The 14,831-nt window shown below is 40.4% G+C and overlaps 1 protein-coding gene across 2 annotated transcripts in view; it reads right to left on the reverse strand.

Moving 5' to 3' along the window:
* Positions 1-2,147: 2,147 nt before the first annotated feature.
* The window catches only part of TRMT11 (tRNA methyltransferase 11), a 103,640-nt gene continuing 90,956 nt past the window's right edge, over positions 2,148-14,831 (reverse strand). For both annotated transcript variants that reach the window (XM_088443100.1, XM_088443101.1), the window contains exons 12-13: positions 11,024-11,144; positions 2,148-3,250 (exon numbers count right to left, since the gene is read on the reverse strand). In XM_088443100.1, the coding sequence (XP_088299226.1) occupies positions 3,101-3,250; positions 11,024-11,144 (271 nt within the window). In that variant the 3' untranslated portion in view covers positions 2,148-3,100. The remainder of the gene's footprint in view (positions 3,251-11,023; positions 11,145-14,831) is intronic.

A 14,831-nucleotide genomic window follows, 5' to 3' on the forward strand; every position in this document is an offset into this window, starting at 1 on the left:
CTGTACCATGGAGGCTTGTTGTATTTATTTCCCCATTTACAACACTACATGTGGGAGGAATTGAAGACTTCACCTTCAAGGCCAGCGTTGCATTTTGCAACCACCGCAGGACCATGGTGAACATTGGGTCCAACGTCTACAGCTCACTTCTAAAGGATGAGTTTATATCAACCTTTCACGATTTATAAAACATTGTTACGATTTTACACTATATATTTTCAATTTTTTTTTCATATATTTTTTGGAGAAAAATACCAAAAAGAAAAGGTTTTCATTAGATCACAGGAAGTGCCGGAACCACTTCACAATAAAATTATCTTTTTGAGGGTCTTTGTTGAAAGCTCCTGCTGTTCCTAGCTGCATTCTGGGTCTATTGTTAGACTTCACAGGGAACATAGCGCCAGCCACTTACATCTGCATAAGTTCAAAATAAAGCCAATAAATGCAATGTTATGATGGCCTTCACAAATACTTAGTGAACGTGAAGTACCCAAAGAAAACCTCCACCCCGCAGGGATGGAGAGAAAAACAGTGATAGCTATAATTGGCATATAGAAATAAAGAAAGTATCAATGCAGCAGCTAGCAAACAGTCACATACAATGCATATGTAATATAATAGACTCTAAATCAACTACACAAACACCTGGAATGGTAAGGCTATAGAGCACTATATACCTTAACCAAGGGAGAGGTATACAGTGAGACTGACCCAACCCCTCCTGAGACCAACAGCTACAGTAGCGTACCGATAGTGGACTGTGAGCATCTCATATACACATAGAGGGTAGGCGGAGCAACCCAGACGCGCGGAAACCTTTAATGGTTCTGCGTCTAAGTCGGGGGAGGAGCTGCCAGGGGAACGCCTACCTCCCCTAAGCTGCATCAACCGGCCGGGTACGCTGGGCTCATGGCAGCAGATGCGGCTGCTGCCAATCCCCAGCGTCAGATGATTAGGCACTGGTGGTCTAGTGCGGACGCCCCCAGGCCCTGACTGCAGCTGCTTCTCTGGCGCCGCAAGAAAGGACTTCCGCGCGCGATTCCTTGTAAGCAAGGAATCACCTTACCTAACATTCTCCATGCACCCGGGTCCCAGCATCGCAGCTAGCACGCTCAGCCGAGACCTGCCGGAATCACTAGCCCTGTTACTGGTGTTGCGGCCCGGCGGAGATAGATGGAGTCGCAGTATACGCGTCTTAATTCAGAGGCTTACTACTGCCAACCCAAAAACATAAAATAAAAGCTTAGGAATGCCTGAGCAGTCCCCTGTTACAAAGGTGTGTCTTAATCCTGCAGCACCAAACGAACAACTAAAGGCCTGTGGCTAGGGGTGGGGTATATATAGAATATATATACCGTTTTAGAAAACAGCAACTCATTTTTATTACACTCAGACAAGGAGTATGTGCAAAGTATTTCCATACTGAGGGGCCCATTCATCAACAAGTTTTATCATATGCAATGAGTTTTAAAGCTTATTATAAGTGAATGATACCCAGCAATCGCACAGCCCATCCAGCCAGTCCCAGAAAGGGATTTATTGTTTCTTGTATTCCTCCAATGCTTACACTTTTGTCAGCATGTGTGCTATATTTGGTGAAGTAATAGTGGAGTCATTAGTTCACAGTAGTCCCACACGGCATGTCCTTTTTACCGACAGTGTGCTAGGTTAGCATACAAGGAAACAATATCTTGCTGACCACTCAACCACCTATTAGTGATTCAGCTTTACGGTTAGCCACCCAAGTGTGGAGAGCAGAAAACAGCAAAGCGTTACCCCTGCATAAAAATAAAGAAACGCAAAGTCTAAACACAGTTTCAATTTCAAAGACAGCCCTTCAGTGCAGACGCAAGTGTAGTCACACACCTATTTGTTATGGCTCCAAGAGAAAAAATCTTTTTAGTGGCGAGTAATGAAAGAAAAAGAAAAAAACAACCCACTCCGTTGTCTTAAGAGAGGGAGGATTTTAGGAATGTAAAACAAATGAAAAGGAACAGACGAGCTTCAGATGTGGACAGGCTCAACAGAACGCAATAGCCTTCCAAACCAGTCAGCTCCTTTGGGCTTAGCATAACTGGCCAGGGTTAGACCAATAACAAACCACAAAGGGCCTTTGCTTGCTACACTGCTGTAAGAAGACAAAGCAAGACTGTGTGTGTGTTTAATGTGTATCAATTACAAACAATAACAAATGAAAGCAATCTTCCTAATGAGGGACACTTCATCACCCATACATGTTAAGAACAAATTCCAGAGGTTTGAGACTGAAAAGCAAACAGTACAACTTCCTTCTGTGAAAGACAGACGCAGCAGCCAGTCAGCCGGAGCTCTGTGGCCACTTAGCAGTGCTAATTCCCATTAAAAAGTCCATAAATACAGAGCACCGGTTTATATATAATAAAATAGGAGAATGTAAACCAGAACCCTTGCAGCTCTCCAAACGAACATGAGTCTATTCTTGCTGTTAGTTTAACTCTTTCATAAAGTCTGTGATTGGAGGTACAGCCCACAGGGTCAAATGCAGGTTATGAGTCCTTTCAAAAATACCAATGAGAAAACTCTTGTTTAAACTCATCAGCCATTTTGTATCACTTCTACAGCCAGCATGTGACTACACATAATTACACAGAGCACGCTTATTCCTGCTGGCCCAGGTCCTCCTGCTAATGATGGTCAATGTAACTGTAATTAAGTTTCCCTTTGCATGCAACTAATCTTCTGTACAATGGGAGCTCAGCATGTGCTTTCTGCGTGTGGGCCTGACACACACCTGCCAGTTATATAACATGACATGGAAATACATTTATAACGTGACTGTGTCTTTTAAGAGTTTGAGACCTGTTAAGCAATACTTATTTGATTGCAACATGACTATAAAAATATTTGGAAAGTATCAAGGGAGCGGCTTATTACTTTTTTGATGTAGGATTGTGTCTCTTATGACATTACATATGCTGATGCTGTGCAAAGTCTTTATAGTTCATCAGGAATGCAAAAGGGAGCTGCAAACTCCTGCTCCAATACCAAGCTGCACTGTATTTATTAGGCATCCATCATGGCTTGGTGGTATCAGACATCATGCTGCACTCCTCTGGGCTGTCTAGTCTTTGGAGTTCTCCTCCCCGGCTCTGGCTCTCTCTTCTCTGGCAATTCTTTTGGTTAGGCCACTAAAATACTTCTCACGAAAACAGTTGTGACCTTGGTATGGTAAATACTGTCCGTCCTCTAGATGAGCATATTGGTCCTTGTCCTGTTAAACAGTGCAGTGGGGGGAGAGACAAATAAAACAAAATTACTGAACATGTTTTGGCTAAGTGCACTCAATCTGAAGGAGAAAGAATGTAAATGTGCTTCATTCAGGTGTTTTACATAATGCATACACAAGAGCAAGTATAGAAACTATAGATCTCCCATTGCTGGTAAACTAGAGAATGGGTTATAATATTTGGTAAAAGCAGAAAATAAGACTAGTTGGGGGGGGGGGTTTACACATTTTTCATGGCATGTAGTCAGAATGTCGACATCCAAAATGTGGACACTGTAATGTTGACATGTTCAGAATGTCGCCACTGACAAAATGTCAACATTATGAAATTCTACATATTAAATTAGGGTTAAGCTAGGCTGGGTAAACACTTGGCAATATATCACTTGTTCTATCGACAAGTAATATATCGCCAGTGCATCGGTAGGTGTGTACACCAGATATGTCTGTGAATGGCATCATTCTCAGACATATCAGGTCAGCCCTGCAGCACAGCAGATACTACCGATATATCTGAAAGATATATCAGTGCATCTGGCTATGTGTACGGCCACCAACCACCCGTACACTTGTCGAAGGGACTCGTCGACATCGACAACTCAAATGGGCGGGTAAATTTAAATGCCCATCCAGTTGTGATGTCAGACCAGACACATCGATCGGCCAATTGGCAAGTGTGTACAGCTTACCAATTGGCCGCTAGGACGGTGGAACGTTCTGCTGACCGGTCGATCATCCTAATGTGTATCCAGCATTAGGCTGCAGTTGGAGTTAGGCTAAAATAGGAGTGCTGACATTATGACTGTCGACATTCATAATGTTGACACAATGAACAAATCGACTTTACGTCAGTGGTGACATGTAAAATGTCAACATTCAGAACATCGACATTACTGTCGACATAAAGAAATTCGACATGTCATACCACACCCCATTTTGTCTCCTCAGTGTAACACTAAATATATCACTTCTTGAAAATTGTCCTGACCTCAAATAATAACACCACTTTTACCATGCTATTAAATATAAAGTTCACAATGCTTTAGAGGAAGGTTTATAAAGGATTACACACACATACTGGATTTTGTGTCACATGGCATCGTCTACTTTAAAGTCCCAAATCTGCATGCCAAGACATTGAATCCAGTCACATTGGGTGAATGACACAGCTTGGGTGGTGCTGGCGAGAGAATTCCAGCTTTTAGCTCTATGCCGGAAGTTGTACTTTTCATTTGCAGACAAAGAGAAGCTCTCTCTAATCCTGCACTACGTCCATACCGGATGCATATAAAGCTGATATATAGGTGGGTGTACAGTATGTGTGTGGAAGAGGGTGGGTGTTAGCAGAAATGTTTACTAATATCTGAATAATATGTTTAGCTGGTCATTCGTAGTAAACACCTTGAAGACTAGAAAAGTGCTTTGCTTTTTTAGTTTTCTTCTATTTGTTATTCTGCGGGTGACAACCATTCTGCCAATTATACGAGTTCCGGACTATAGATATACAATAAAAAGGGTGACAATGTCTAGATAGACACCAGATGTTAGACAGTCAATAGGTCGACTGGGACAAAAGGTTGACAGGGACAAAAGTGCAACACACTAAATGTCGACATCTTAGAAGGTCGACAGGTACAAATGGTTGACATGATCAAAAGGGGAGACACCAATGGTCGACACAAAAATTGCCTGACCCGACTGGTAGGGTCAGGCACCAGGAGGGAGCGTTAGGCACCAATGGGAGGGTTAGGGTGAAGATTAGGGCTAGAAAACAAAACAAATCCTGTGTTGACTATTTTTGTGTTTCAAATTTTGACCCTATCGACCATTTGTACCTGTTGACTTTTAGTGTGTCGACCTTTTATCCCAGTCGACCTTTTGACTGTCAAACATCTGATGTCTATCAAGACACTGTTGACCTTTTTACTGTTTATATCTTAATCCACCCCCCCAATTATACAATGGAATTGGTGTTCAATAAATAAGATCATAATCTCTGCCTGTGGATGGAAAATAAGTACCAGGTGATAGGAGACAGGAACCACTACAGTTAACAATCTAAAGCAGACAGAAATATACAAGATACCTTGTAAACATGTAGTATAATTGAGAGCAAACACCATTGCTTTCAGACTCAAAAGAGCCTCTTAGAGCACAGCTGACATAATTCCCCATTTAGTGTATTAGCAGGAGAGCTGGAAATGAAGTCCTGACTAACAGTTTTATCCTGCAGTGAAATCAACAACTATGAAATTAGAGAGTATGAGGGAGGATCACTGTTGAGAGCCAATTCCAAAGTGTGTCTAAAGATTTGGATCTTGACATAAAGCAGAAAAGAAAGTTTCTATACTAAGTGAATGGTTTCCAAACAATCTGGTGCAAACAAATGTTTAAATCTACTGCAGTTAAGTAGTACAGTCAATTACCAAGAGGGTCATACAAATCTAACTTCTTTCACAGCCAAATTAGGCTCTGACAATATAAAGAAGGTTATTGCCTCCCAGCGTACTGACCTACAAAAATGATCTAAAATGCCATGGAACGTTGTGACATAAGAAATGAGGTTTAATTGCAAAAAGTAATAGTAGCAGACCATGGTACACACAGCGTGCTAATAAACTTTAGCATAAACATTATTTTAGTTGGGTAGGAAATATAGGCAATATACACAGTACTTGCAGTTCCCGCGCTCCTCTGGGATAGGTATCAAGTTTTGAAAAGTTAATAAATGAGAAAGATTTTCCCAGGATGGATTCCTATAATATTCCTTTTCACCGTCTTTCTTATATTCAAACGATTCAAATAGAAGATATGCCCAAGTTCCTCAAAAAAATTAAAAAGTAGTATATAGTGAAGTACAGTTTATTAAAAAATAAAAACTTCCATAAAACACATACAGGTAGCAGCGTACCAGATATACTGGGGTGTAGGACAACTCACACCCAGAATAGCATATACAGGGATATAAACAGTCACCTCCCGGGATGGGTTCGTGTGGTTTCCCTGATGCCTATATTGCGGTGGTTCGTCCTCTGACCCCTACTCCTGGTGTATTTCAATGCCGCTCCTCCCTCACCAATGCGTTTCTGCTCATACAGAGCCTTTCTCAAGGTGTACACCAGGAGTAGGGGTCAGAGGACGAACCACCGCAATATAGGCATCAGGGAGACCACACGAACCCATCCCGGGAGGTGACTGTTTATATCCCTGTTTATGCTATTCTGGGTGTGAGTTGTCCTACACCCCAGTATATCTGGTATGCTGCTACCTGTATGTGTTTTATGGAAGTTTTTATGTTTTAATAAACTGTACTTCACTATATACTTCTTTTTAATTTTTGGGGGGAACTTGGGCATATCTTCTATTTGAATCGTTTGAATATAAGAAAGACGGTGAAAAGGAATATTATAGGAATCCATCCTGGGAAAATCTTTCTCATTTATTAACTTTTCAAAACTTGATACCTATCCCAGAGGAGTGCGGGAACTGCAAGTACTGTGTATATTGACGTTAACAGGGTGTAAGTGGCCACCCAAGCATTTCCTGCAGCACCATTGTATTGGCGCGCTTATTTCATAGTGAATTATTTGTTATAGGAAATATAGGCAATTTGACCACACTTTACACTAGCATTCTGGGTATATTAATATGGTAAAGCCAAATAAATAAGTAACCAAGTGCTTGCTAGACACTAGTGATGAAGGTTATACATCTGCAGCAGTGTGTAAAGAGGTGATTGCCAACCTCACATAAATATGATGATATAACCTTAAAAAATGCCTCTATGAAGATCAATAGGAATATGCTAGGTTACCAACTAATTATTTATTTTTCTGCTCAATAAGTAATACTACTTCTAACAATATCTATATTGAATGTAATAATTTTGTATGTTGCTTTTGGTTTTTATTTCTGGTATAATTGTTATACTTTTTTTTAATAAGTAATTATTTAGTAACATATGCCTACTTGTCTTTATAGAGGTATTTTTAAGCTTCTATCAGCGCAGTGATTTCTCATATTTATTATATTAATAAGGAGGTCTGTCCCTTCTCCTAATTGTGCATGCAATGAAAGTAGAGACGAGTGACCCAACGGCTCCTACTGCAAGTGAGACATGACAGACCTGACGCCACAGGACCTGGCCAGTCATCAGGGGTAGGTAACAGAGCGGATTGAGAGGCCGTGAAGGGACAGAGATTGGGGGGCGGACAGAAGACAGTAGTTACAGTGGGGTGCAGGGCTTGGGCAGACTAAGGTGAGCTTTACTAGTATGTGTATATATAATGATATTTGATGTGATGACATATATATATATACACACATATATACACACACACAATGTTACTAGTACATTACTTTATAAGAGTTACACCATTGTGATATTTAGTATAGTTTATATGTTCATATTTATATTTGGGTGTCTAATGAGAAAGCATCCGGTACTCAATAACTATATATAAGATAGCTTAATCCTTGTACAACAGAGGACAGCCATGATAAAGAGGAAATCATTCATAGCTCCAAGTACCCTTGAGCAGAGAGCGTGCAATGTAAAGTTCTGGTGTCAATGTGCAAAGTATCTGCAAACCATCTGGTCTGTGAATTAGAAGCACCTGCCTGCTCGCCTGCCAAAGAGCAGAAAGTTATTTGTCTTAGAGCCAAGATCAGGTGCTGTAATCCAAACACTTAAACCCACAAAGGTTGCTCAGCTAAACAGCCAACAAAACAATAAAAACAAACGCAAACACAAAATATTAGACTGAAATTAATACAGAAACCACGTGTGGCTCTCAAGGGGTTAATGTGAAATAAACTACTGAATGTTATAGTCCTATAAAGGCGTTCGGATTAGAAACCTGCTCATGAATTACAAACAAAAAACAGAAAGAAAATAAACAAGCACCAAGGGTTTAAAGTGGAGAAAAACACAGCAAGCTCTTTGTTTGTGCCAAAGTCAACACTGATGATCTGAGACGTAACAAGCACAATTTGTTATGTTAATGCTATGGCTATTTATCATTTCTAGTCTTGTTTTATCCTAGCCCTGACTGAGAAGTGGTTGCTTGTTGCGTACATCATAGATGTTGGTGACCTTGCAGTGGGTTCCCTCAAGATGTGATGTTTTGACAAATTAAATATAAACCACAGATGGCCAAATCTTTGTATACGGAACAGGTTTCAAATACTTGCCAGAAATGTAGCCTTTCAGATATCCAGGAGGAAAAAAAATCCATATTGATAAACTTCTTGACCTATATATCAGTTTCATCTCTACCTGTCAGCAGTTCACAATTGGAGCCCTCAAAGAGCCTTGTCAGAGTTTAGCTTAAAGGGCAGTTGCAAAGTGTGTATAAACCAAATACTCTGCACAAAAAGCAGCTCTTTGATAGAGATAGTCATGGCATTAATCTAAAAGTAATGTTAAATCCACTGCTGTAATCATGTTTGTTCAGATAACAGAATCCATGTAGCTATTCCTTAGGCCAGGGGTTCTCAAACTATTTTGCTCTGGGACCCTGTCTGACAAATTTTTTTTTTTTTTTACAGGACCCCAGCAAGTTACCGCAGAACAATGCCCTATATATATTTATAGGTAACACGCTTTTTTTTTTTTTCCTTTTACGATCTGGGGCGGTATGCAGCAATGAGAGAAATGCGTTCAAACTCCCAAAAATGCTGTTTTCGGGGTTCTGACCGCACTTCTCATACTGTATGTACCAAGTGGTGGATAACGCCATCTTCAGATAACGTCCAAGTGCTAACGCCAATCAGATCCCTCCCGACACCCTTCGCATCTCATGGGTGTCAATCACAGTGCGCGGAGGAGGAGCTGGCGGGGGACTGCTGATGCAGGCGTACCTCTGAGAATTAACATTGCACCGACCGCCAGGGAGTGGGACTGGTCCAGGCATTTTAACTTGCTGTGGGTGAGTTGCGACCTCATGCTGAGATGGTCGTGACCCCCAGTTTGAGAACCGCTGCCTTAGGCGTGTGAAATGAAGCAAAACGGTGTTGGGTAAATGTTACCACTGACCGTATTGATTAAACGTCACTGTGCTTGTTACCAATGGTAATGGTTTCATCAGTTAAAGTGTTGGGGTGGGGGGTGGATTTTTGCCGTGTATGAGAGAAGACAGACTGCTCGAAATAAACATTTTTCTAATACACACTCTTTCATTATAAGTACTTTCTCCTGAATTTTGTAGATTAATTTGCTTATAAGTAGGTAATAGTGTGCAAAGTACAAAGCAATGGATATAAAGGTAGCAGAGTAAGCATACCAATGTGTGGAATAACTATATTTTTCCTATTTACCCAGATTACTACTTTCTCCTGAAAATTGTGTCTTAATTTGCTAGTAGTGTATTAAGTATTTAGGATTAGTATTTTTGTTGCTAAATAATTGATAGAAAGCAGCAGAGGAAGACGCATATATGAAAGGGTAAATCACATGACGTAGATGCATCACAAAGTCCGCGGTGCATCAAACAGGGCTACTGGGTGCGATATGAGGATAGGTGTATGTGGATACATCTGTAGCCGGCTTTTAAGCACATCCCATATAGGTGGGCAGGAAAACTAGCGATGTTCCTCCAAACATAATGGACAAATATGTGTGCAGTCGAATATTCTGCAGCACATCGTTACTGATTGAGCCAACCACATAGACTGTTTCATAGTAGAGGTACAGAGATGCAATGTTGTCTGTATAAGCTATGGTACGCTGTCAGTGGAGGAGAGGTGTGAATTTATGATCTCATCTGACAAAATGAGGCATAGGGCCGTATTAAATTAGAAGCCGTTTTTGCGTGGTTTTTAGCGATAATTTCTCCTTTTTTTACTCCGTATTCAAATACATTCCGTTTTCGTCTATGCAGAAAGTCAATGCACTGAAACAGGCAATACTTTTTCTCCACAGAATAGTAGGTGAAAAAAAAAGTGTAAAATCTATATTATTTTGGGGTGCAGATGTTGGGAAACCACTCAAAACCCTTGGTACACCCCCCCAAAGGACAATTCTCCCAAACAAAAATGAAAAAATTCCAGGATCCCCCAAACAACGCCTTTGAAATTGGGGGCAAAAAAGACAAAAGTGGGGGGACAACTTCAAAAACTAGCGAAATAAGCTTCTGGGGGTGCTCTAAGAAGGGGCCAAGTGTTTTGGGGATTGCAGGTGCTTGTATGATATAGGAATTTCACTTTTATAAAACGTCATGTTAGAGACATTAAAATATGCTAGTACCCATTGTCAAGCGCCCCAAACTTGATGGGACTACTTATTTTCACCTAAAAATACTGCTTAATGCCATTCTTCACCATTTTTGCAAGGACGCCAATAACAAGGATTTTAAACAACTTCAGTACCCCAATTAGTTTCATTAGGGCTATTGGAACACTTCTACATTCATCTCCAATGTTAGTGCATCTTTTTGGGGGGTAAGGCTGATTTCCCCAAGTCTGACAGTACTTTCCGCCTGTTCTGCATTTGCCGCTTGCGCCTGTTTTGGAATTGAATAGAGCAGAAAGTGGGGACGAGCACGATAAATTTCCATGTCCAAAACACGCGATGTCGGCGAAAAGTCCGGCAGGCGCAACTTTTCCGCGGTTGCGAAACTAACTGAATACTGCCTATAGTTTGAAGCAGAATGAAAAAAATAGGACAGAAATAAACATGCTTACTTTCAGCAGTTCTGTAAGATGAAAATGTGAAACTTCGTCCCTTCACCAGCTCCAGCCCTGTCACAGTACTCTTACCTCAAACTCCTTCACCTTTTCCATTGTTATCAGGCGACGAGATGTGTGGCTGGAAAGCATCTGTTCACAGTTGCTAATAAGTTTCAGGCATGGGTGCCGAGGTACAACCTCCTCTGAGTATCTAAAATCATGAAGTGAACCATAAGAAATTAGTTTATTCAAAGCATTGCAGATCCTGTCCACTTTAATAACAAATCTTAGTAGTAAAAGTAGCAAAATGAAGATTTATTGCGCACAAAACATTTTGCAAAAGACTGAAAAAAACCAAAAACAAATTACAGGTCACATGGCTGCAACAAGAGACAAACTGGAAATATGCAGTTAGGATTGTGCGCCCGATTGTGTTCGCACGCAGCCTGCCGATGTTTGCAATCTGCGCATGCATCGCAGTGCGCGAACTAGTCCATGTGATCGGGAAGCGTTCGCTCGCTGCGCAGTAACCTGGCTAGAATGAGTGACAGGAGAAGCAGTTTGTGGGTGGTAACGGGATGGTCGGGGGAAACGGGGGAGTTGTAGTGCGAACACAGGCGTGCCTGAGCGTCTTAACGGTGTTTCAGAGGTGTGCATAATTAAGACGCAGCGTCATAGTACACGTCACATGGGCAAATACTGCCTGATGCCGCCAACATTTTAACTTGCAGATCTCACATCATATGGGCATGCTGGATGATCCAGCATGCCCGACCGATCAATATTTAGCCCTCAGTCGGCCACACACTACAATTATCGGGGCGATCTGCTGATATCGGGCTTTGGCAACAAAACAAGGTCTAACTGAGTAGGCGGGAGGATCTCCTGCTTGGACCATTATAAACATCAGAAAATAGTAAAATGTAGATTATTTTAATGCACTAAAGTCAATTGTTTTGTTTTGGGTGTGGTTAATAAATAATTACACTTCCAGGAGCCAAAATGTATCAGTTATAGATTAAAACTTGCAAGTACAGTAGGGTATTTTATATTTGAAGGCTACCAAGTTTTAAATCACGTTGCATTTTAGGTTTAAAAACGCTTGGACACAAACACCATCTACTTTTGGTTTATATTCCAGTACTCTATAAACTATTAAACTAATTGTTATGACAAAGAAAAACAGAATGCTATAGTGATAAAATAGATCAAATCGATTCAGCTAAATAATACATAAAGGAACTATACTGAATCAATATACTACATATTTGGCTTTAGAATGGTGATAAATCGGTTGCTGGTGAACGATTTGATAAAATCAGAAATAAGAATTGTAAATTGCTGGTTAAAGTAATTAATAATCATGTCTGATGTAGTTGTTTCATCGCATATGGATCCCATTTAAGAGTATAAAAAATAAAACCGTATTAATGCTTTCTCGCAAAATATTCACTTGCTGATGCTGCGATATTTTAAGTACTACTTTTAGATGGATTTATCTTCTATTCCACAAACATTACCTCAGTTTAAATACACTTATTCATTCGTTTCAAGCCTAAACAAAACAGAGATATTTTGGAATGACATTTGTTGGGGTAGGAGAAATATTAGACTTCTAATTAATTTTACATCTCAAGTCTAGGATTTTCTGTTTCTGAGAAGTGTAAAATATGTCTTATTCAGCCATGTTTGTGGCCTTTCCTTGCTCTGTTATAACGTTGTCTGCTTGCTGGATTTGCTCACTGCACGTTCTAAGCATCCCACATCCAGACTGATTTCTTACTCTCAGCAATAAACCAGAACAAGCACCTAATCCCTTTATCCAATACTTGTCAAACAATATTAACTTCTAAAAGCTGTTGAAAATGAGTGTTTGGTTTTAAAATATGGCAACTTGTCATAGGGTGAACTTCATGGAAAAAAATAAAACCGCTGCCAGGTTTCGAATTAAGGGAGCAAATATCTGCCCTTTATAAGTCTATGGAATAATGACATTCTGTCACTGTCATATAGCTGCTCCTGAATTCAGTGTTCAGGGTTAGATTTGCAATGTAAGCTCAGTTTACCATCCATACAAGTAATAGCAATAGCAGTAATAGCTAAATCAGCAGTAAGTCTGCAGGCACACCTTTATAAGATGTTCCATTGTAATACTGCCAGGCTAGAATAAAGACCAAAACTGGTATTAAAGCATGGGCGGAGTTATAAAAAGAGTGACATAATAAAAAAAAAATACAGATTTTAATATACTTCACTAGGGAGCCAGTGAAGCAGGTTGCAAACACAAGGCGGCAAATAGAAAAACCAGATGAGCAGCATTGTTGAGAATAGACTGAAGTATGGAGAGGCAAGGGAGAGTGAGATCAGAGAGGAGGAGGTACAATAGGAAATTCTAGGAGCGTGAATTAGAGGTTTGGTGGCACCGGGGGTAAGGAAGGGTTGGATTCTGGCGATGTTCCAGAGCTGTAAATGGAAAGATTGAGGGGTAGCCTTAACGTGGAGAGTGAAGGAGAGTGGAGTCAAGGCTAACACGGAGGCAGCAGAATTAAGGTACAGAAGAAAGGAGGAGGTTATCAATAAAAAGAGGAAGAGAGATGGAAGAACCCTGGAAGGGGAAAACACAATTCTGTCTTGACTATGTTAAGCTTCAGGAAGCTCTGGGACATCCCGGAGATGGCAGATAGGCAGTTGGAGACACCTGAAAGGATGGACGGAGATAGGTCAGGGGAGGAGAGGTAGATTTGGGTATCATCATCGTGTGTGCGTGTGTGTATGTGTGTATATATATATATATATATATATATCACACACACATAGTTATGGACATTATTTAGTGATGTCATCTCTTCAGTATACAGGTCAACTCTCCCATATCCAGAAAGCTTGGGACCAGAGGTATTTTGGATATCGGAATATTCCGTATTTTGGAATAATTGCATACAATAATGAGATATCTTGGGAATGGGACCCAAACCTAAACACAGAATGCTTTTATGTATTATATACACCTTATACACACAGCCTGCAGGTCATTTTATACAATATATTCAATAAGTTTGTAGCTTAAACAAAGTATGTGTACATACATGAAATTAATTTATGATTAATATGATTTATACACACAGCTTATAGGTAATTTTCTACAATATTTGTGATAATTTTGTGCCTTATACAAAGTTTTATGTACATTGAACCATTAAAAAGCAAAGGTTTTACCATCTCAGTCATGCTAAAAAAAAAAATTCCATATTTCGGAATATTTGGATATGAGAGACTCAACCTGTACTAATAAGAATAATGCAATTCACTGTGATCACATGTCAAACAATCAAGGGTTCCTACACTCTATTACCGGGAATGGGGGGGGGGGGGGTCTGCCAGTCAGAAATGTGTGCAGACACGGTATAATCCCCCGCATGTGCACAAATCACAAACCAGACCCCTAGGGATTGCATCGGCTACAGCACCTAGAAGTCAGGCAGGGCTGCCGTTATAGCAGGGGAGTGGCATCCCACTGGAGGTGCTCTCTCTGCTAATTGCAGTTCAGACTGCAACCTCCCCTGGGACTGTATGTCCAGCTGTGATTTAGCAGGAAGCGCTTTAAATGAGAGGTCACTGCTACGGTTACTCAGTCCCTGCGGTGTAGGATTTTACCGGGGATTAAAATTCGCCAATGTGTTTAACTAATGTCATGGAAGGATAAGTTTAATAGGTTAAACACAGAGAGTCACAATAATTATAATGGGGAATGAACATATTTTGAGGAGGATATGAGACATTGTGCAGATGACACTAGAGTTAATTACATTTGTTATATCACCTCTGTCAAAGGTCAGTTTTTTTCTTAATGTATTATTAGAAAGCGTATGTGGCATTGCGATACAACCACAAAGTGAAA

The sequence above is a fragment of the Taudactylus pleione genome, unplaced genomic scaffold, assembly GCF_031769625.1.
Source record: "Taudactylus pleione unplaced genomic scaffold, aTauple2 ptg000326l, whole genome shotgun sequence".
NCBI lineage: Eukaryota > Metazoa > Chordata > Amphibia > Anura > Myobatrachidae > Taudactylus > Taudactylus pleione.